General features: G+C 30.3%; 3 protein-coding genes across 5 annotated transcripts; all 3 read right to left on the reverse strand.

Moving 5' to 3' along the window:
• Window positions 1-1,389: 1,389 nt before the first annotated feature.
• Window positions 1,390-2,915, reverse strand: LOC105173498 (putative sugar phosphate/phosphate translocator At4g32390). The gene has a single exon (XM_011095257.3). It carries the CDS (start codon window positions 2,803-2,805, stop codon window positions 1,750-1,752), a length of 1,056 nt encoding a protein of 351 aa, XP_011093559.1. The 5' UTR covers window positions 2,806-2,915; the 3' UTR covers window positions 1,390-1,749.
• A 4,640-nt stretch (window positions 2,916-7,555) lies between these two features.
• LOC105173499 (pentatricopeptide repeat-containing protein At5g06540) lies at window positions 7,556-11,473 on the reverse strand. Of its 2 annotated transcripts, none has more exons than XM_088875273.1 (2): window positions 11,334-11,473; window positions 7,556-9,133 (listed from the first exon to the last, which is right to left on the reverse strand). In XM_088875273.1, the coding sequence occupies exon 2, from the start codon at window positions 8,945-8,947 to the stop codon at window positions 7,571-7,573; it is 1,377 nt and encodes a 458-aa protein (XP_088731399.1). In that variant the 5' UTR covers window positions 8,948-9,133; window positions 11,334-11,473; the 3' UTR covers window positions 7,556-7,570. The 2 variants fall into 2 exon arrangements, with proteins under 2 accessions (XP_088731399.1, XP_011093560.1); XM_011095258.3 differs by having other exon boundaries at window positions 7,556-9,195.
• Window positions 11,474-14,796: 3,323 nt separating this feature from the next.
• Window positions 14,797-20,619, reverse strand: LOC105173500 (NADP-dependent alkenal double bond reductase P2-like). Of its 2 annotated transcripts, none has more exons than XM_088875796.1 (5): window positions 20,343-20,619; window positions 20,044-20,227; window positions 15,948-16,096; window positions 15,604-15,686; window positions 14,797-15,483 (listed from the first exon to the last, which is right to left on the reverse strand). In XM_088875796.1, the coding sequence occupies exons 1-5, from the start codon at window positions 20,592-20,594 to the stop codon at window positions 15,105-15,107; spliced, it is 1,047 nt and encodes a 348-aa protein (XP_088731922.1). In that variant the 5' UTR covers window positions 20,595-20,619; the 3' UTR covers window positions 14,797-15,104. The 2 variants fall into 2 exon arrangements, with proteins under 2 accessions (XP_088731922.1, XP_011093561.1); XM_011095259.3 differs by having other exon boundaries at window positions 15,948-16,114.
• Between the last annotated feature and the right edge of the window lie 4,248 nt (window positions 20,620-24,867).

Here is a 24,867-nt window from a genome sequence, read left to right on the forward strand (position 1 = left end):
ACTGTATCCAATACGGGTTTAAATTCATAGTTCCAACCCAATCCACTTAGCTTTGAATTGGGTGGATTTTAACATATTTTTATTTGGATTTAATATGAGTTGAGTTTAAGTAAATTAAAATATATTATGGGTCATTTATAGGTTTCAAGACGTTTAATTTTTATTAGTCAAAAAAATATTATTTTTCATAATATCATACAATTTATGAAATATATTACTATAATCATAAGTTGGACGTAAGCAGTTTATTCACTTAATTAAAGTTGGGACTGTTGTTGGATTGAGCGTGGTTTCAAGGCATCAATAAAATTTTTAATTAATAGAATTATTTAAAATAAATTTTATTATATGATTAAAATTATAATCTCAAATTAATAAATAATCGATTTTAACCTAAAAAATAAACATGTTGAAGTCGTTACTTGGAGTAACAACTCCAAGCCATTTATTAAAAAAAAACTAAATTGCAGTTGTTACTTGAAGTAATGTGTATAGCCGCATCTCTTTAAAAAAAACATACTTACTTTTTTATTTTTTTTAAAAATAATATTAAAATAATTAACAATAACCAAGATCAAGAAATGATCCCATCTCCTAAATGGGAACAATGGAATAGGCAAATGGACACCTTCGACATTCAAAAGGCTAACTTATTAACACTTCTATAATTAATTTTAAATATACAACCACCAATTTTCATTTACAAAAATATAATTAAATTCTTCTATGGTTAACTTAAATATACAAATATCAATTGTCATTCACAAAATTATAAGTATATCTATTAAAATTACAGTTGTAATTATAAATTTATCGTATTCAAAGATAAAAGCTTACACCAACACCACTTGAGATATATTGCATTAAGGGTGTGCTTACTTTGAGTATTCAATTAAATGGATGATAGGATAACTATGAAGTAAATGAATGACAAAAACAGGCCTAGATTAATTATACTTTATTTACTTTGTGGGCTTTTATTTTGCTTATAAGATTGTGCATTGTTTACTTTGATGGATTGATTATTTCCAAAGACAAATGACTTTGTACAACCATTTTTATTCCTAATTAAATGCCCAAGACATAAAAATCGGACCCTTGTCATGCAAAGTGAATGAGTGATAAAATTATATTATTAGTGCTATTCAGGCTTATCATTCAAAGTAAACGTGGCAACAATATTGAGTGAGTGTTCGAATAATTTTGCAAGGAACAAGGAGTATTTGTATATTTGAACCTAAAGTTGAAGAGTGTGAATTTAATTTACCCAAAAGGAATAGCTAGAAAGGCAAAAGTATTCCGGATTTAATGTGCTGATATCACTGAATAAACTAGACGCCATGTGCATGTAATGAAGTTTGGAAGATCCACAAAGTTTCATGCATCACATGAACTCAAACAAATACTAGATTATCAGTTGAAACATAAACATTCTAACAAAAAACTAGTTTGAAATGAAATCGTATGTTTATCAGAAAGACTTCGAACCATCAGCCTCAAGTCATTATCAGGTCACTAACATGTCTGGAAATTTTGAGGCTTGCTCAAAATTTCCAGTGACATGAAAGTGGCAACAAGTACATAAGGTTAACAGAAGCTCAATCAGAGAGACATATCAGAAACTACCAAGACTACCTACCAAAAACAGAACCTATTCAGGCATTGATTGATCCCCAGAGTTCAACTTTTGGCTCCATTCCCAACTTGTTCTAGCAAAAATCATCTCCTAAGAGATCAAATATCAGCCAATTAATTTTGGGACTCGCTCTTTTTAGCTCCATTATTCTCCCCTTCCCTTTGCTCCAATAACCTTCCAGCCTCCTCATCGTCAGGCTGTTGGGACTTCTTCTGCGCGTCCTTTGCCTTGAGGGCCATCAGCTTTGAGTGATTGTAATATGCAACACCCAAGAAAGCCAATGCATATCCAAAAAGATTGATGGGAGTGACAGTGTCCATAATAACAGACCAAGAGAAGGCAATCAAGAGCCAATCCTTCACCACACCAGCCACATTCATGGTCAAAGCAGACGTCTTCCCAACAAGCAAGAACACAGCTAGATTTAGGGCGAAAGCACAGAAAGAATTGGTCCCAAAAATCACATAATCTAAATGGTAGCTTGAACTCTCCCTCAAGACCGGATACTCGACGAAAACCCAGGGGAAAAACAAGAATACCAAGCAGCATGGGGCCACATAATAAAGAGAGGTTATAGGATTGAGAGTGATACCCTTAGAAGTAAGTAAGATCTGAATCATGACAAGCCTGGTGGCCTCAAAAGCGACAGCACCCAGTTGAAGAATAACACCCCAAGAATCAAATTTCGCCTCCCCATACGCCGCAATCCCGACCCCAATCGAGATCGAGATCATATTTGCCATCGTCTCCGATTTAAATACCTCTTTCTTGAGCAACACACCAATGGTGTATACAGCAACAGGCATAAGTGCCTTAAGCATTTGAATAAATGACACAGAGAGATAAATGTAAGCAGAATTAGAAAGCCAGAGGGAGAGAGAGTATAGAAGCCCAATTGGGACAACGGATTTGAGGTAGAGATCCCAAGACATGGTGACCGGATCCACAACCTTGAAGATGCGAACGAGGATATACGCCAAAGAAGAGCAGAAAGCCATGTGAATCATGGTGAGGGAGATGGGATAAGGCCAGTTGTACAACTTCCGATCCAGGATGTACTTGTTGTAGACGATCACGGTGAAGGAGAGGAAGATCCATATCGCCACATAGGTGTAGGATAACACGATCTTCTTCAGCACCCCTTCGCTTAAAGCTCCTCCTTTCCCCATTGTTGAATCTTGATTCTTGCAGTCTTTGCCTTCTGTTTTTCCTCTTTTAACAGAAACGGGGAGAAGTGGGGGAGGCGTTATAAAGCAGGGAGAAGCTTTTGGGCTTTAGTTTAGGTTGTTATATGGGTTGTAATTCTTGAAATGTTGTAATTGTATTTTTCTCTTTGAAAAAAAAAAAGTTAATTGTGTTATAAAAAGGGGGTGATCTTGACTTGTTAAAAATAGGGATAATTACATTGCCGTTTCTTGAAATTTAGTATAATTATATATAAATTTTTTATGATTTAAAAAATTACATATAGCAGTTTGCTTCTATTTAACAAATAAGTCTCTCTATTAGTCAAAATTTATCAAATTTACTGATATTAACAAAAATTCAAAAAAAATCAATTTTAACTAGCGAAAAAATTTATTTGCAGACGAAAGCAAACCTCAGGGAGGGGAGCATAATTATCCCTTAAAAATAAGGATTAAGTACGTTCAGACTCCTTCTAAAAATGCTAAATTATACTCTTTTTAATTTTTTTTTGAAATTATACTTATATCCCCTCCAAAAATTTTTGATTTACACATGACCTTCTTCAATTGTGGTTACATGAAAAACGCTACCGTAAGTAAAGAAAATACATAATTTTTAATTTCGCCCCTAATTTAACATTCTCATGTATATTCTTATATTTATAAGGAATAAACATAATATAACAAAAGATGGCATGCTATAAACAGCAAATTGTCGGAGAGATTATATGTGTAATTTCAGAACTTTTTTGACAGATTATATAATTTCATATTTTTAGAGGAGTCTAAACATAATTAACCCTAAAAGAAATCCAAACAATTAGATATCACATAAATTCCTTCTAACAAGTGTCGGACATTTTAAAAAATTTAAATTTTGTATGCCAAAGTTGTAGGCGTTTTAAATCTACTCATGTATATTGATTAAATTAAAATTAATATATAATGTCAATTTAAGAAAATTTCATTGAATTTAATCGATCAAGAAGTAATGACGGTCAGGTCATGGATTTATAGATATAAAGAGTCATAATTGAAGAAGGAAATATATTTCAACTAGGAAAAAAAAAATCAACTTCGTTGGAAAATTAATAAAAACAAAATTCTAATACTTAATTTTGTATTAAATTAGTCAATTAATGTGTACTTTCTTGGATTTTACGATGTTGTGGACAAAATAAAATTGATCGTGCAATAATGGTTCTAATGGAAGAAAATTGAAGGTGGTGTTATGAAGTTGAATGGTATGAATTCACTACCGAAAAAAGGAAATAAAAACAAAAAAAAAATTATTTCCCCATTATTTGAGATATAGAAGGTGTAAAATTCATATAACCTCATATGATACTTAAAATGTTTAAATAAGCCCCTATAATAAAAAAAATATCATATACCTACCTATTGCACATTACCCCTCGCCTCTAGAATTGTATTCACGCATCCAAAATGCGATTGAGTATGTGTATTTTGCCCTAAATAACCAGAGTATTTATGTCTTTAAATTACACATATTTTAAATATAATATAAAAAAAATATAATTTAGTTATATATACATATATATATAAAAAGAAACCTAAAAAATATCAAACGAAAAAGTGGAGATAACTCACCGGCGGACGGGAGATTGGCGGAGGGTGGGGTGTCAAAATGCTCGTTGTCAGACAAGCTTTCCAACAGAGGTAAACTCGCATCAAAAAATGGTTGGACGGTGAAGAAAAAAACGATAAAAGATAGGGGCGCTGGTTAGATTTTTTTGAGAAAAAATAGATATAACTCGCCAAAAAATTGGAGAGTTTCAGTGGGTGAGGTATCAAAATGCTCTTCTTTGGACGAGCTTTCCAATGGTGGTAAGCATGCAGCAAGAGGTGGTCGGACTGCGGAGAAAAAAGCGATAGAAGATGGGGGGTGGGGGTTAGGGCTTGGATTTTTTGAGCGAAAAAAAAAATTAACATAACTTACTAACGGATTGGAGATTTGAAGTGGGTGGGGTATCAAAATGCTCGCCGTTAGACAGGCTTTCCAACAGTGGTAAGCTTCCAACAGTATTTTTGTCATTGCAACATCAAACTCATGTTCAAATACATCAAGGGCCAGTATGCACCTTTCTAATATTACAGGGGGTTATATAATAATTTTTTTATCATAAGGGTTTATTTGAACATTTTGAGTATCACAGTAGGTAATATGGATTTTACCATATAGAAGTTATGTGTTTAAGCAAGTTTATGATGGTATTAAGAGGTAGAGCATGGAAATTTTCTTTTCGGATTAGGTTTGATCAAACCAAATCAATCACAAAGTAAATATATTTACTTGTTATATGATTTTACACATTCTCAAATGTAAGAGAGAAATAACCAACGTCCGAAAAGACTATGAAAATAGTGAATATGGTATTCATACATTCCAAGTTTTGGAGCAACAGTGAGATCACAAAAGTTTAGAAACCGCTGAATCGAAGCATTTTGATTGTGAAAATGAATTTTCTTTGTTTATTAAGTAAATTTTGACTCATTTGAAAAATAGAATAGGATTCCTTTTAAGGAAATATGTTTTTTGCTGCCAATACTTTTACTACGTCAAAAGGTTCAGAGCAAAATCTATTTTTTACTACGATTTTATCTGGTGGCAAGAACCCATAATAAAAGCTGTTTGGTTGACTAGATAAAAACTTGTAACATTTTTTTGACTGTTATGCTCATTTAATTACATTTGAAAATTAGTTTTTCAACATTTAAATAATGCAATTGATCATATTTTAGATAATTAAGTGCTAGAAATTTTTTATTAGTAAATAGTGAAATATTAGGATTGGCTATGCGTCCAATCTAATGAGGTTCCGACGTATGTTAGATATGGAAAGAATCAGATACCCACTTAGTATTTTTCATGAGAGACCTAAGACGGTAAGAACTCCAAAGTGTTTGATTTCAAAACTCTGGACCGTTACAAAATGGATCCCATGCACACTTTGCCATAACACTTTTAGGTAATGGAGAATAAAAGTTTGGAGTTTCTCCGTTTAGGTCATTGTTTTAGCAATTACAAACATATTCGCATTTTAAGTTTGAGAAATTAGACAGCTCAACAGGAAAAAAAGACACTTAAATGGTTATGGTCAAAGATATAAGATGTGGAGGGCAAGAGAGTTGAAGCTCAAGATGAAGAAATCACACTATTGATAATAAAGTTTGGTCCTTTATAACCTAAAATTTGCCCCAAAAGATATGTTTTCTATTGGAATAATGATGAATATGATCTCGTCAGTATGCTACATATTACGTAGTGTTTATTTTGAAGTATGCATTAAGACCACATGTTCAGTACTTTATTTTAACGTTATGAAATGACACTATAAGAAAATATATTATTTTGTGATAAATTAACAACTGATAATTTTAAAATTATCATTAATAATGATTATTAAAATCATGAAATTTCTTATTGTGACAAAATAAATAGTCTTGTCGCATGAAATTTCTTATTGTGATAAAATAAACAGTGTCGTCACTAAATGTATATAATTAGTAACAATATAGATATTTTTTGTCACTAATTTTCAATTTTCTTGTAGTGTGATGACGTATATCTATTTCCTTGTACACTATGACCCTTGAATACGATGCAAATGAGTGGGAGTTTTGGGTTGGAAGAATTCATATGATTGTCACTTGGAATTTATTAAGTTTGTACCTTTATAATTAAATTTATGATTAACTTAAGAAGAATAGATGACGATTGGGAACCATGTCAACTTTCAAGTGTATGCCTTATGGTGATTTATCATACATGTTAATCTTTAGTTACAAAATTATATATGTATATTAAGTGAGCACCAACAAGAATAAGCCACCTCTGAAATATACAGACCATGGCATCAAAGTTTATCATCACTCATCTTAAAAGGTGACAAGTTGAATGGCAACAACTATGATGCTCGGTATGGTCCTTTCGTCCATTATCTCTTGAAATTTTAATTTAGAATATGAAATTGGGCGTCGATTTTCGTTCTCGACTAGACAATTACGCTTCAACTTGAAATGCGTTTACTCTATTGGTTCAACGTAAGGAATTTTCCCTACTCGATCTAGGGAATATAATTTAATTTTTTAAAATTTTTATGCATTTTGATATTTCATTAATATATTTTATAAATAAATATAATTTATTAAAGTATATTTAAATTAAATAATAATTTAAATTAGTTAATAATATATAATTTTTATAGTTGTTTATATTTTATATTCATATAGCTATTTAAACTTGGAACATAAATTTTAGAACATTAATCTTGTGATTTTAAAATTTTTAAATTTTTATGTACGCATTTTTGGTATTTCAGATTGAACTAATATATTAAAAATATTCCTCCTCTATGCAAAATGAGGATGGAAAAACATACTGTTTTTCATATATAAGTAAAGGGGCAAGGCCATAAAGCTTGATAGGAGCAAATATGTCCATTTAGTGACTTTTTAGTCCCTCGCATTTCTGGCGGTGGAGGCTAAACTCCGTCACTTTTGGACAAAGAGGATTTTATTTATTTATTTTTTCAGGATTTATGATTTCATAGGATACTTTATTACTATTCTTTTAAAACTGGTAAACTTTTTGCATTTTTCTCATTTCATGGGGGGCTACATGCAATTTTTCCTAAAAAATTTATTGAATTATGGATTTTAATTTGCAACTCCTATAACTAGAGTCGTTAAATTGCCACTCACACTAACATATGAAATCACGGTATTACGTACTGCTGGTTTCATCGTACTCATGCAACGTTATTGAACGTGATACATCACATAATAAAGAATAAAGTATTCTATATATGTCGTCAGCTTGGGGGTGTGATACATCGCCAGCAACAAACTCTTCAACAATTCCATTAACTTCTATTGCGCTGCAACCAGGTTTTTTCTTCAGTTGTTTCTTCTGAATTAATCTCCTCACGCTCTTTGCTTCAGCATCCCAGCCAGCTTCCCGGAACATGTTATATGCAAGCACATGAATTCCATAGTCATCAACTCCCTTTTTGGCAAGCTTTCTCCATAACCTATTCCCAGTTTCAACCTTCCCATAAACCCTACATGCCCCAAGAAGAGCTCCCCATACATTAGCATCCCCTTCATCAATTCCACCCATTTTCTCATCAATAAATTTCTCAGCTTCCTCTAACTTACCTGATCGTGCCAATAGGTCGACCACACATGCATAATGCTCAATTTTAGCCTGAATCTTGTAGATTTTACCCATATTTTCAAATAGGGAAAGGCCCTTGTCAAGCAACTTAGCATGAGTACAAGCAGTCAGGATAGCAACAAAAGTGGCTTCAGTAGGTTGCATCCCACTCAAGACCATGTCGTCAAACAATTCAAGTGATTTCATTGCATCCCCGTTCAATGCTAACCCAGATATAATAGCGTTCCACGCCTGACTATCCTTGTCATGCATCTGGTCGAAAACTGTTAAAGCCAATTTCATGCAACCGCATTTCAAGTACATGTCCACCAGTGCGGTGGCTAGTATAGGATTTGAACTGTATTTACATTTCTCAGCATATGAGTGTATCCATAAGCCTTGTGCTAATGCACCAAGATGAGCACACGCGGTAAGGGCACTCACAAGAACTGCCTCATTAGGCTTCAAGCCCGACTCCTCCATTGTTCTATACAAGCACAGCACTTCTCGAAAGTCACTTTTTCGTGAATATGCTGCCATTATTGTACTCCAAGATATCACGTTCCTCTCTGGCATTTCATCAAACAGTGCCCTAGCTTTCTCAACATCCCCCATTTTGCCATATCCGTCAACCATAGTAGTCCACAACACCACATCTCTTACAGGAATTTCACCAAACAGCTCTTCTGCAGTCCCCATATCAAGATTCAACGCATAGAACTCAATCAAAGCGCTTGCAATGAATAGGTCAGGACAGAATCCTAACTTGATGACATGGCCATGCACTAAAAGACCCATAAGCCGAAAATCAGGCAAAATCATTGAACAAGCCTTAACTAGAGGCGTAAAAGTGTAGTTATTTCTTATAAGTCTATCATTTAGCATGTCCTTATAGCATAAAATGGCCTCTATTGGCTTATTCGATTGCACATATCCTCTGATCATAGTGTTGTAAAGGAAAGTAGTACGGCGGCGGAGGTTTCGGAATATGGCCTCAGCATAGCAAAAGAAAGCGGGATTGGTGGAGGCCACGGCGAACGAGAGCAGAGAGGTCAGGGCGGCGAAGTTTCGAAAAGGAAGTTTGAGAAGGTAGCCATGAATTTGTTTGAGCTGATTTAGAGTGCTGCAACGCTGAGTGAGAGAGGAGATGTCAGTTCGGTGTTCATCGGCTCTTTCAATCATCTCAAGTTGTTCTAACAAAACAAGAGGGAGGCAGTGTTAAATGTAAGAAAGTGAAGAGGCAGTGTTAGAATAATGACTTGTGAAAGAAAGAGAAAAAAAGAATGTAAATTTTTTTAATAAAATTGTTGGTGAGATTTGAAAGTCATGGCTTGTATATTTTTGTAATATATTATATTGTTATAAATAAATAATATAAAATATTATTATATTAATTATAGAAAATATTAAATATATAGTAAATATCTTAAATTACTGTTATAAATATAAACTACTAATTAGCTTAGTAGTAATATAATTAGTAAAAGTATAGAAAACATATATACATCAAATTATCAAAATACTTGCATATAATTTTGTATAGTTATTAATATTAATAGAAAAATAAATATAAGTTTTTTTAAAGTTGTTGATCTTATTGTATACAAAAAAGAATTCATTTCTTAAACCAAAGTACAAAATAGCGATTGATTTCATTATATATATAGTAAAATAACAATATTTGGTCCCATATGTTATAGATCTTACTTTTAGTCCCATGCACTTAAAAATCACATGGCATTTTCCGTTAAACATCTAATAGTTTGGTGTCATGTGGGACCAAAACTGCTAATTTTTTAAAGTTATTGGACCAAAAGTGAGAATCCAGTAACTAATAGGATCAAAATTAAAATAGAAATGCCCTAAGTTACGGAACGAAAAAATATTGTTTCCCCCTAATTACATATGTTAAATGAAAGTATCAATTATTCTGTTATATTGAAAATCCTCATAAGTTAATAATGATAAGTAGGGTTAATATGTAATTATCAATAATTAAAGGTATATATTCAGTGTTTATTTCTTATGTTGTATTATTGCATATAATAGATTATGTTCAAGAACTACAACAAGGCTCCCCTTTAATTTGTATTTTGTGAAGCACCTGTATGTATAGAGTTTGCCACATTTTTAAAGTCCTAATATCATCAATCATTTAATTTGGGCAGACAACATAATGATGATATCTCCAAAAAAACAAAAATGGAATATGAAGTGAAACACAGTTTAGGAAGCCAAAAGTTAACCTGTGATGAATAACATATCCAGTAGAACCTCTATAAATTATTATTTGATAAATTAATAATTCTTTTCGATCCCAACTTAGATTCGAGGTCTAAATCAATAATTTCGATAAATTAATAAGATAACAAGTTTTCAGAAAACTTTTTTATAAATTTATGGTCCCTTCAATATTATAAATTAATAATCCTATAAAATTACAAATATAACTAGAACAACCTAAATATGATTCTATTGTTGTTTGCTTATGTTTAAAATGTAAATCTAGTTGTATTTCATCTTAACTTCCTTAGAGTGTTCTATTAGGAATATTTGAAGTTGTTTATACAGTGGTTGATTTCCTTACGATACATGTACTTGCATTAAGTTTTAACTAGTACTACGTAATATGTACAATGAACTTTGTTTTTTAGGGGGTTCGATGTATTAGATTAATTAGTCACATTGTATATGAACATCATTCAATTAGTCAATACAATGTATATATTTTATTCATGAAAAATAATGTAGGTTCGTCGAATCGAAAAAAACCTCTTCAATTTAATAAATTATTCATTTGTCGATTAGTTAATACCTTTTTAAATCGATAAAACTACGTAGTCTCGACATTATTAATTTATAGAGATTTTACTGTAACTAGACGAGTATTGGTAAATATCAGGTACTTTCCTGAAGGATAGATATATACTTTGACAATGTGGGAGGTGAAATGTTGGAAGCAGCAGTTGAGAATATGAACAGTTTTGGTAGAGTGGCAGTGATGTTTGAATACACAGATAGTCTGAGAAAAGCCAAGCTGGATATAGTCGAGCAGTGCAAAACCAGTGCAAATAAGCACATACTTCAAAAAAGATCAATACCGCTGCTACACAAATTAGGAACAAAAGATCATCTCTAAATCAGAAGGATTGTGTAAACAACATAGATACTCACAGGAACGATAACAAAAATTCAGCCAAAGTCCAAGTACAACCAAACCAAGTCAAACAAAAATTCAATCAGGCATTTCATCGAACATCTTGAAAGCAAAAATTGTTCAGAAAATTTCTTCCACAAACTGTAAAAGAAATTTACTAAAAAGAAAAATCACCTGTTAGTGGTGGAGTCGGAGCGAAGGAGTGCCGTGTGCCGATGGATTCGTGGACATGAAGTAGAGTTCTGGAGTTCTGCAATTTTTTCTTCACTTCGCGCGCGACATCACTTCTCAATAGTGAATAGGCAATTCTCACATTACATAATACATATTTACTACCTTTTCCGCTTTTCTTTTTTATTTCTAATTTTAATTTTAATGAATTACTTAATTGATTTATTTATCTATACTATTATAAAAGAAAATATCTTGTCGTACCAATTTATTAACATTCAAACTTATCCTTTATTTATTTTTGCCCTTTAAAAAAAATTAATTAAATCAGTAATTTCAATATTTTTAATAATCTCACATTATATATATATATATATAGATATTGTTAACCACCTACTGCTCGACATTTCTCTCTTACCTTACTTTTCCACATTTATCACAATTTATAATTATAATTTGTACTTTTCACAAATTTTCTTATTTCTTATCATCTCATATCAAGATTCTTTTTATATGCTCGCATAAACCGTGTACGATGATAACTTGTTTAATAAATATAAAGATAACTAATATATTTATTTATATAAATTAAGACCCCGTTTACTTTGATATATAACTCTGTATAAAGAAATCAGTATAGTTACACCCAAATTACTAATATCACCTTGGGAGGTGGTAAAAAATTAGCCCCAACGTTGCACCAAATGTGAATGACCATTTTACCCTTAAATTTGATTGGATAATAATAATAATGATAATAACAATGATAGTAATAAAAATACATAATAATGATAATAACAATAATAATAGTAATAAAAATAATAATAACTAATAATATTTTGTTGTCTATTAAATTTTATAAATAATGGCCCGAAGGTAATTTTGTATCAAAAGTATGTGTATAAATCAAAGTAAACAGTTGATAGATTTTATCATGTTTTGATAATACATGTGTAAACACCTAACTAATTATACAGGCTTTTTTATCATTCGTTTAGTAAAGAATAATCCTATCATTCATTTAATACGTCCTCGTAGTAAACAGGGCCTTAGGATTAAGATTACTAATAAAAATATATTTTTGTTCTAGTGGATATTAAATATAACAATAAAATTCATATATATTATATTAAATATATATTTACAAAAAAAAATTATCAAAACGTACTAAATTATTGATTAAGCTTGTTTTTAGATAATACAAACCAAAATATTATATGTTAATATCATCTAATACTAAAATAAGATATATCGATTAACAATTCTAATTTACGGTGAATTTTGAACACAACATTTTGTTTCAGTGGATATTGAAAATTCATATGCCTAATATTAAAATTTTATTTTTAAAAAAAATATCAAAAAATATACTAAATTATTGATTAAGCTTGTTTTTAGATAATATAAACTAAAATATCAAATTTTAATATCATCTAAAACTAAAATATGATATATGAATTAATACTTTAATATACAGTAAATAAATGTTTTTTGTTGTGATAGATTAAAATTGTAATGATAAAATTTATATGCATTACATTAACTATTTATTTACCAAAAAATTATCAAAATGTACTAAATTATTGATTAAACTTATTTTTGGATAATATAAATCAATATACCATATTTTAATATCATCTAATACTAAAATACGATATATTGACTAACAATTAACTAATTATATTGTGATTTTTTAAATAAATGCATTTGGTTGTAGTGGATATTGAAATTAAAACTATAAAATTCATATGCATTTATATTAAATACTTATTTGCAAACAAAATATACTAAATTATTGATTAAGCTTAATTTTTTTTTAGATAATATATACCAAAATACCATATTTTGATATTATCTAAAACTAAAATATGATATATTGACTAACAATTCTAATATATGGTCAATTTTGAAATAAATGCATTTTGTTCTAGTGGATATTGAAATTATAACGATAAAATTCATATGCATTATATTGAATGTTTATTTACAAAAAAAAATATCAAACGTACTAAATTGTCGATTAAGCTTGATTTTTAGATGGTATACACCAAAAAAGAATCATATTTTAATATCATCTAAAACTAAAATATGATATATTAACTAACAATTCTAATATATGGTAAATTTTGAAATAAATGTATTTTGTTCGAGTGGATATTGAAATTATAACAATAAAACTTATATGCATTGTTTTAAATATTTACTTCTAAACAAATTATAAAAATATACTAAATTATTGATGAATCTTGATTTTAAAGATAATATATAAACTAAAATACTATATTTAATATCATTTAAAACTAAAATATAAGATATTAACTAATAATTATAATTTATGGTGAATTTTAAATATTTATTTACAAAAAAGTATCAAAACTTGCTAAATTGTTGCTTAAGCGTGTTTTTAAACGATATAAATAAAAAGTATTGTATTTTATTATTATATAAAATTAATTAAAATAAGTGATATATTAACTAATAATTATAGTATATGGTAAATTTTAAATATAAACTTGATATAATATTAATATGTACTTAAATAATATTTATAAATAAAAAATAAAAAAATAGGTGTGTCTCTCGAGCTCACGAACACAAGAAACATAGTTCTAAATAATCTATTTGATAATCTTTAAAATGGTAAGAAATTTAGATTTTGGAACTTTTTAAAACTTCTTTCTTTAAATTATGGGTAAATCCTTTCTCAATTGATATTTTTGTTATGATACATGAATACGGATATGACAATACGGATAGGATACAATATGTACATTGCGATATGAAAAATATAAAAAACAAATTAGGACACTACACCAACATGGTTATATATAATACATATTTTTATTGTATATATTGTCAATTTTTCATAAAATCAAAATATGCAATATGAAAAATATCAAGTAAGCATGTCGTACATCTACATTTTAAACTAAATTTGGCTTCAAAAATATACATAATCAGTTTATTTTAAAAATTACGCAATGAAAAAATCTTAATACTCAAATTAGTTAAATCATTATGATCATCTCTCGAATTTTTTGTCATTTCATCCCAATTTTTGTTTGAGATAAGTGAATTAATTATTTTTCTTTTCTATTAAGCCCAAAAATCATTTTTTTTCCTTTTAAATACAACTCAAAACTTTTTGAAATCATTAAAAAAAACGCTAAACATGTCCAAAACGGATCGGACACGCCAATCAGCATGTCCATGATGTGTCTGACCGTGTCTTTTTTTTTTTTTTTTTTTATATTTTCGAACAGCGGATACCATGTTCAACACGTGTTCGAAGAATGTCCGAGTCGTATCTATGGCAAACATATGTCTAACAAAGTGTCTGTGCGTAATACATATTTTCTTTAATTTTTCTATTGCCTTTTTACATAATTTTACTATAAATATTAATATGAGAAATGCTAAATATATATTTCTCATATATACATATATATATATATATAAAGGAATAACATAGGGGTTAAATATAATTACCTCTCTATATATTAATGGAAAAGTATAAAAAAGTTCCTGTGAAAAAATAAAAAGCAATTTTTCCACCTGTAACATTATAAATGATGTAATTTACTCCCTTCTGATAAAGTGTATCATTCTTTAGATCATAGGAGGGTAAATTATACTTTATTTTTCGACAGGGTCTTTTTTACATTTTTTCATTAACACGGAGGGTAAATTATATTTAACCCATTAACATAGACATGATCTAAATGTTATATTTGGAACAGATAAGCATCCTAACAAGTTTAGACAATGTAATGCCTAATCTTGAGCAATTCTTACCACCTTTTTTCCAATATTATTTCCATGAAAAAGATGGAGAAAGGCCTCCGGGATGCTGTCCACACCATAAGAAATGTCTTCGATGACCTTAATCTTGCTTGTCTGAAGATATTGGGTAGTAGTAGAAATGAATTCTTGGTATATATCCATAAAGTCCGGACAAATGAATCCCTTTATTCTGATTCTTTTGTAGAGAACTCGTATCATATCCAGCTTCGCTCTTTTTTGAGTATTTGTATATTCAGATATCTGCCCACAGATGGTCACTCTACCAAAATTGTTCATATTCTGAATTGCTGCTTCCAGCATTTCACCTCCCACGTTGTCGAAGTATATATCGATCCCTGTCGGGAAGTACCTGAGATTAACCAATACTAATCAAACTTTACACTAGACATCGTTGATTGCTTCTGGCTTTCCAAGTTGTGTTTCACTTCATACACCACTTTTTAGGTGTGTGCATTGCACTGAGATTCACCTTTCAAGAGTTGAGCTCAAATCAGTTTCTTCTTTATAGTTGAATGCATCGTCAAACCCAATCTTATTTTTCAGTAAGTCCACCTGCATTAGGTTCTCATGTCAAGAAAAAGTTGTACATACGAATGACAATAACAAAAAATTCTTGTTCGGATCGAACCAAGTTTGGCTGAACCAAACGAATCATAAAGCAAGTACGTGTATCACACTTGTTCTGTAATTGGTAACTTTTCTTGATCTGTACACAAATCACACAATAAGTGTATTATACTTACTATATATCTAACTCAGAATTGGTCGAATCAAGTCCGTGCCAAAATTTCCCTACAGTTAGCGTAAACTTACCTTTTCCTTACTTCCTGCACAACCAACAACATAGCATCCAAACAACTTGGCATATTGTCCGACTAAAATGCCAACTGATCCACATGCAGCAGAAACAAACACTTTCTCCCCCTTCTTGGGCTTGCAAACTTTGAAAAACCCTGCATATGCTGTCAATCCACTGGTTCCTACAAACAAATCTGGGTCTGTTACACATCAATGAGACTGTGTTTGTGAACTTTGTTGATTTGATGTTTATCTATGGTACTCTGGTTTTTAAATTTAGTAATTTATAGATAAAGCTCCCATATTTTCAATAAATGTCTCTCATTATTGATGATTATTTGTTATATATATGATCAATAATTCAATAACATGAATAATTAAATAAAGTATTTAGAGAAACAAAATTATTCAATACGGTAAACACAATAATTTAACTAGACAAATATAATATTGATTTTACTTGAGAATTCAAAATTATTTAACTAGTTATGATCACTTAGAGATATTATTGATTCTCAACATGATCACCTAATCACTGCAAGAAATAATGTTATTAGAAACAATACAAATTCCTTCAAAAATAGTGGAATTCTGATGGGTATACATATATCCTCCCTACAAAAAGACTGAAACGCCCTTCATTAAGGGCATTATGGTCATTTCCGCGACCAGAATCCGCGTGTTTTGTAGCGGGCGGGTCGCAGAGGACCCGACCCGGGTCGCATAGACCAATGGAAGACCCGGACAATGACGACCGTTCGATCAGAATGTGAATCAGCAAGATAAGGCCACGTGGCCCAGTACTTGCCGTACAACTGTGTACTATAAATAGACCCCGATACGCCATAAATGAGGTAACTGTTATGCATTAATTGAGATCAAACTTTGAGATCGCATACATTTCACTCGATCAACCTAACTTGAGCGTCGGAGGGTCATTGTCGGGGACGTGCCCGACGAGCTCACAGTTCGTGTTTTATTCTCAGGGGACCTAAAGTCTGTTCCAGAAGAGTTAGTCGACCAGCAGTGAGATTGTCTCAGGAGATCGAATAATTCGACCCGGATCAAATTCATTCTTAATTTACGTTACCATTGAATTTAACAAAAAAAAAAGTATTTACTTGGTAAATAGTTCGTTGCAGATTTTAGCATCGAATTCTTTTATTGCTAATTTATCTAGAAATTTTACTAATGGAGAAAAGATTGTTAGTAAAATTTTGGGGGGAAAACATTTCAAATTTTTCACTAAGTTTAACTACGAATTTTGCAACATTGAAATCATTTTCTACGTCATAGTAGGTGTTGTTTAAATTTCATTTATTTAATATTATTGATCAGGTTATCATTGCTGTTATCGTTTTTGTTAGGTATTGAAAATTGAAAGGAATAATCGTAGTCGAGTTATTTCAATTAATAATAATTCATCGCTTCAAATTAAAAAAAAAAATCTTAATTCTTAGTCCAACCTTTTCTGCTACCAATATTCTCGTTACTTAATGATGTCTTTCAATGAGATTGTGGAAAAATTCATAAATTGATGAACAATGTTTTACGGAAATTAGTATATTTCTTATTTACATTCTTAATTGAATCCTATTTAGGTCTTGTTTGACAGTATAAATAAGATTAAATTACTTATTCTTGAAAAACAAAATATATGGTAGAATTATAAGAGATATTAATGAATTCATTAAATATTCACTTTGTATTTATCCAAAATCTTATCTCCATTATTAATTATAATTGAATTTTTTGCTGTAAAGAAATTTGTTTTTTATTAGAAATATTATCTATTTTAAATATCTTAAATACGTATTTTGTATTTATTTGAAATCTATAATAAAATTTAAATTATAAATAAAACATCACCTATTTTAAATATTTTGATAGTTCTCTTGTATTTATCTGAAATTTTATCTTCAATACTCTAATTGAATTTTTTAATTGACAAAAAAATTCTTATTTGTTAAAAATATCATATGTTTTAAATATATTAAATATTTATTTTTTATTTATCTAAAATATTATCTTCAAGATTAAAATATTAACTGAATTGTAGTTTATCTTAAATAACATTAAGTTTTATTTGATGCTAATTCACTATGTATTTATGTGAGTTTATTTTATGATTAAGTTTTATTTATTAACATCAAAAATATCCAAACCGAATAAAAAGTCTTAATATATTATTTGTATATATCCAAACTAAAATTTTCAATTACCTAATGATAGTAGTTTCTATCATATTTATATTTAAATAGAACAGAGTCTATTTTGCATTTCTTCATTTATTAGATATGCGCAACAGTATCAATTTTTTATGAAAAAAATACAAGCAACCCCCTTATGGTATCACAAATAAGTAAATTACCCCCTTATATAAAAATAAATAGCAATTTACCTCCTTATATTTTTTAAAATATAACATTTACCTCCCTATGTTTTTTTTAAAATAAAGCAATTTACCTCCCTGTATAAGGAGGTAAATTGCTTCATTTAAAAAGTATAGGGGGGGTAAATTACTATATTTTTTTCATAGGGGATAACATGCTCATTTTCAATATGATAGAGGGTAAATTGCTATTCACCTAATATTTTATTCTCCATTAAACGATCTCAAAACCTAATATATACACTGTGAATTATTTTTGTTTTATTATAAGAATGAACACATTTATTTAGTGTTAAGCGGTATATTTTATTTAATATTTATTTGTATAATTCTACTCAAGCTATGAATTATTTTTTATTTCTGTTTAAATACATATCCTTTTGTATTTTTTGTAAAGCTTATATATATATATATTATAATTTCATTCATTAAATTTTTACTTTAATTGTTTGTTCTTTTTTATATTTTTCACCTATTTTATTTTTGTTTTGCAAAGAAAAAGGAATAAAATCATTTTATGTTAATAGGTACATATCTCATTTGATATTATTTTGTATAATTCTACTCAAATTACCATTTATTTTTTTTATTTCTATTTAAACTTTTCTCCCTTTATATGTTTTCTACACTATTTTTTAATTATGGCTAAATTGCCATGATTAAAAACTAAATAACCATGACAAATAGTAATTGACCACAGCCATGCAGCGATTGTTACCCGTGATATCTACGAGGGTGGCTAAAACATTTGTTATGGCTAAAACTCATAGCAAATATTTTTACCATGGATTTTAGCCATAACAAATAACATTTTTTTGATGAAAAATTTATATTTTTGTATCATTTTTATTTAACTATCGTTAATTAAAATTATAGTCAATAGTTATATTACGTTTTTCTAGTGAGACAACTAGTTTTGGTAGTTGTGTTATTAGGATTTATTAATATTCTTTTTGACCGGTGGAAATGTTGGAAAACGGAGGCCCCTATTAAGGTTTAGCTCAGAAGAGGCTCTACCATTGACTAGACAACTTCATGAATGGATTGTCTCATTTCTCACGATGGTTAAAATGTTTTCTATCAAGAATTTAATTTTGAGCCGTAAGCCGCAATTATTTATTGAATAATAATTTCAGTACATACGTATTTTTTTTAATTATTTAAAATAAAATAAAAAACTTAACTAAGTATATATAAAATAATGAGTTAATATTGTATTTTTATGGTGGTGATAAAAAAAAAATAATGATATAAAATTAAATAGAAAAAAATATGCATGAAAATAATAATAAAAAAAAAGAAATAAGTATCAAAAGATAGTGATGGTGCCAAGTTAGATATATAAATAAGAAAATCAAATCAAATATTAAAAAAAATACAAAATAACAGATAAAAAAAGGTGAGACATTTTGTTGGGTACGAATTGATTTATAGGACTAATTAAAATTATAAATTAATTGAGTTATGTGCAAGTTTTTTAGCTAAATTAAGCTAACGTGCATAAGCCCTGTAAACTTTTTATTTTTTTATTTTTTTTGTTTGTTAAATTTGTCTTGTCGTGGATGTTGTCATCGTTTTCTGTGACTCAATCCTTTTTTTTAAAAGAATTTTTATTTCAATCAAGTCGTGGACACTGCCAATAACTTGATATATTTGTGTTATATATATTATTTTAATTATATTTTATTTTTAATAATATAAAAATAATTAAACCCATACCTAGAACTCCTCCAGCATAATATGAGAGGGGGAATCCCAAGCTGGTATCCAATTTTTGCAACAAACGACCACCTTTGACGACGGTATACTCCCCCCAGTTGAGATTTCCCGACACCACATCGCCTGCTTTAAAGTCAGGGTTCCCAGAATCCACCACTCTCCCCACCCCACTGCCTCCTATCCCCTGTCAAGTCCAATAACAGCTTCAAACATGTATTGCAAACACCAACTTGCATATATATCGATGCAGAATGGCAAGAATTGCTGTTACGTATTAACTCTCGAGAATCATGCATCACCTGTCCCGGAAGAACAGCAGATGCCGCGGGGACAATGTTGTGCGAGCAGCTGTGGGTCTTCATGCGGTTTATTTGGTAGGGATCGATGGAAACGTACAGATTTTGCACCACCACAACATCGTTGGAGATACCCTCATGATCAGCTGTCTGGAGATTTAGTGAAAGTGATTCTTCACAAATGCAGAAGTCTGATGCGTTTGGGGCTCCATCGATGTGGTTTTTCGTTGTTACGTACTTATTTCTCACTTCCATTTCTTTTGCTTCTTTTCCTTTGGTGTTTATTTTCTGCTCGTTAATTTATTGATATATATATATATATATACATACTAGCAGTCAGGGGTACACGTTATTCTTACGTGTATAGCATAAATAATTTTTAACGTTTTAATATATACTATACTAGTTGGATATGATAAATTCGATGTATTTGCACAAAAATATTACAATAATTATGTATCATTTAATAAAAAAAAATTAATTGTTAGAAAAATGATAATATGAAATTATGATAAAAAAAATAATTCTGAAAAAGAATATTTGAAGTAGGAGAAAGAGAAAAAAATATTAAATAAAAATAAATAACTATTTAAAAAATAATTTTTACCACTTGTAGATAATGCGAGATATATTGAAGTCAATGAGTAGAAAAAAAAACACATACCAAAAATAAAGGAGATACTAAAAAGGTGTTCTTCCTTAATATATAATTAAATTATAAATAAGAATAAAAGTTAAAAATAATAAATCACATTTCAAAAACAAAAAAAAAAACAAAGAAAGAAAGAAAACCAACTTAGACTCGGTCAAACCTGAACCAATCATATAACAAAGTGCAATACACTTGACGAGTGACTCGTGTATAGCTCAGTGAAAGTGACCAATCACATAACAAGTACAATACACCTACTCTATGATTAGTTTGATTCGACCAAATCTGATTTGGGGAAGAATTTTTCATATATATAATTAGTATTACATTGTAAAACTATACATATATTGTTGGTTTTATTGCAATTCTAGTCCGATAATTGTTGGTATTTTGCATTTTGGTCCTTCAAGAAATTGAATTTGGGATTTGGCCCATTATAATTGTATATCACTAGAAAAAAATTACTATTGACTACAATATTAATGGCTATGGCAAAATTCATGGTAAAAATTATTATTAATCACGATTAAATAATCGGTGGAAAAAACTAATTCCACCACAAAAAACTTATTTGATATAGCTAATAGCCTGTATGGTAAAAATATTTGCCATGACTTTTAGCCATGAAAAGTATTTTAGTCACCCTTATAAAAATCATGACTAACAACTATTGTGTGGTTGTGGTCAATAAATATTTGTTACGAGTATGTATTATTAACCATGATAAATATTATATTTTTTTTGTAGTGAACTCTACTGTTTGAAGATACATTTTGTGGAAAATTTAAAAATTGGCCTGAAAACCATAGGTGCAACCGTGCAAGTGATCATGTGTATTTTTTAATTTAAGCTTGCACGAGACCTCATACATGTCAATTTTTGACAAATTTGAACTTTTTGGAGAATTGTATCCTCAACTCGCAAAAATTCACAGAAATAATGGACTAAATCACAAATTTATTTTTATAACAAGACCAAAATGCCAAACACATAATTATAAGACCAAAATTGTAATAAAGCCTATATGTTTTAGGACAAGAATGGAGAAGACATTTAAGCCGTGTGGATAAGTTAACGGGTGATTTTTGAAAAACATATTGGAATAACATTAGATTTAATTCTGAGAAATTAATTTTGAATTAGACATGCGAGATTAAACTTTTGGCAATGGAAGAGCAAAAATATATGATTTTATTAGTATATAATAATTCAAATATGTGACAGAAAAATATTATTAAGATATTTTGGTAATACTTAGAGAGGGATTTAAGTGAGTTATTATTATTATTTTTTTATGTTTAAGAAATGGAAGGAAACAAGGCCAATGAAAATTGCCCATGAAAACAAGGACATATATGGTAGTGAGTAGCTCAAGGACTGAAACTTGAATAGATCAGCTGTAGTGGACCATGTAGATTAAAGAATTTTTAAGTCGAATTTATGAAAGTTTAAGTCGAGTTGATATTCGGCTTATTTCAAGCCTATTTGATCTTGAGATGGAACTCACTTATGTAGAAATATAAATAACTAATTAGATTAATGTGAATCATGCATGTATACTGTTCCAATTATTTAGAAATAATTATTATATTGTGATTGTCACTAACACTTGTTGCTATAATTTTTTGTGAGAAAATTATAATTTTAATTCTGTAAATATAGGGGTGATAATTTTAGTTTCGCTGAAATTTATTTTGCCAATTTGATATTGCAATAAACAAAATTGTCAATTAGCAATCTGAGCATGTATGGAGATCATCAGCGAGTCTGACCAGAGTAGTTCAGAGATAATACTAAATGAAGGCAAGTAAAATTGATCACCTAATGAACTCCTAATTGAGAGGATGTTGGAGAGAGTCCGGCGAGCTTCAAGACCTTCTCTTCTAAAAGTTTCTTAGGCTTGTACAAATAAATGGTATGATTATCGATAAGGTTACAATCTAGCCCCCTTCTCTGGGTCACAAGATCGGGTTTGGAAATGAGCCAACCACACTCTTGATCTAGAGGAGGCTGAGCAAAGATAAACATCTCCCGTCAAGGACCAATATTAGACTTTACTTTATCTAAGAAGCAACAATCCTTACTAGTGGTAACATAGAAAAAACCGCAGTCACACCTTACCCTTTTGAGGTGGTGAAGGAGTATAGAGCCAAAAAATTGTCGTAAGTCTCGCTCAAGGTTAAGATTTCACATTATCATGACAAAAAAAATAATATGACGAATGAAGTTAAAAGATAGTTGCATGAGGCAGATATCTGTATCCCGTAGGATATCACCTACAAGTCAGGCTAAAGGAAAACAAAGACCACCTTCTAAATGCAAGATAGAGAGGGGCAAAAATACTGAGGCGAATGATACATCTATCAAAAGATTTTGGAACTAAAACTTCAAATTATTGGGGTGAAATATTTTCCTTTAAGATGGTAAATCAGAGTTTTTACGATGCTAACTATACCTGCCCAAGGACTTTTATATATCATATTCTGGTACCTAAAGTGAATAGGAATTTCATCGGGACCTACTAACTCTACGGGGGACTCAGCGGCAACAACCCCAATGGGAACTGAGATCGCAACGGAGGGACCGGCCGGCTACATCTACTACAGGTGGTAGTATACTAGACGGACCTACGTCTAACTCCTTAGATTATGGCAAGGTCGCAGACAACTCGAAAAAAGAAAAATCTAAAATAGAGTTCGAATTAGAAAAAGAAAAGGCCATTGGAGAAGAATAGTACCTTGAGAACGCAGATAGCGACATCCTGGAAAATGAGCTCAAAGTATGTAGAAAGGTGAGGCGGTAGAATAAGTCAAACAAGCCTCAATTTATAGGAAAGGAACATGTAAATGCACGCATAGGGAATGGTTAGGATGCTGACATGTAAGCGCGATGAAACAGTAGGAGTAGCTACTGTCAAGATGATAACTATTCAAACTTCTCCCAGTGTAATAACTTAGCATTAAAAGAAATGGAGGAGTAATTATAGGGGTGTTTAACACCTATTGAGGAAAGGAAATAGATACCCCTCCTACAAAGCCAAAATGCCACCAACACCCCAAGATCTGCGTCCTCTACTAGCGACCAATCCACTCCAAGGACTCGGGATCTTGGCCATACAATGTCTAACAGCTAGGGCTTGAAATGATGCCATATGGACCAGACAAGCAGGCACATATGGCCCTATAGATACTCTCATTCTATTCCATTTATAATAAAGACACATTTATTATTTGCTACCTCGTTTACTACTCCAAATCGCTATTTTTCATTTCGAACTTAAGTATCAGAGACTCTTCGTCAGGGACCATCACGACTAGCCTAACGTACTTTCCTCTTCTTAGGGACCACCTTACGTTCCGGATAATCTGACTGGATCGCAGAGCTTGACCCCCAAGGAGCTCGCGTATTCAACCCGGACCAATATATATCTATATATATATATATATATATATTCAATTACAATTTTGAAACTCTCACTTCATCATAAGAAAATAGGTCAATAACTACGAAAAAAATTAATATTAAAATGAACGTCAGGTTAATTAACAAATAAAATTTTTATTAAATTTGTTGCTAATATATATTAAAAAAATACTATTATTTCCTAAGAATATATGTATTGTTATTAATTATTACTTGTCGTGCTTGGTTCGGTGATACACAATCAGAACTATTATAATTATATCCACTAACTTTCAAAGATCGAGCACAACACATTTCAATAAATTTCACTTCTATTCTGATGGGGAAAGCCCCAATTTTCAGACAGAATATCGAAAATATCCTTAATGAAGGGTACTCCCATCATTTGGGAGCCCATGATTCGCAAATCAATGAAGGCGAGTCAGATAGACCCGACTCAGGAAGGGTCGTCCG

Source organism: Sesamum indicum, linkage group LG11 (genome assembly GCF_026168435.1).
Source record: "Sesamum indicum cultivar Baizhima isolate 11 linkage group LG11, ASM2616843v1, whole genome shotgun sequence".
Taxonomy (NCBI): domain Eukaryota; kingdom Viridiplantae; phylum Streptophyta; class Magnoliopsida; order Lamiales; family Pedaliaceae; genus Sesamum; species Sesamum indicum.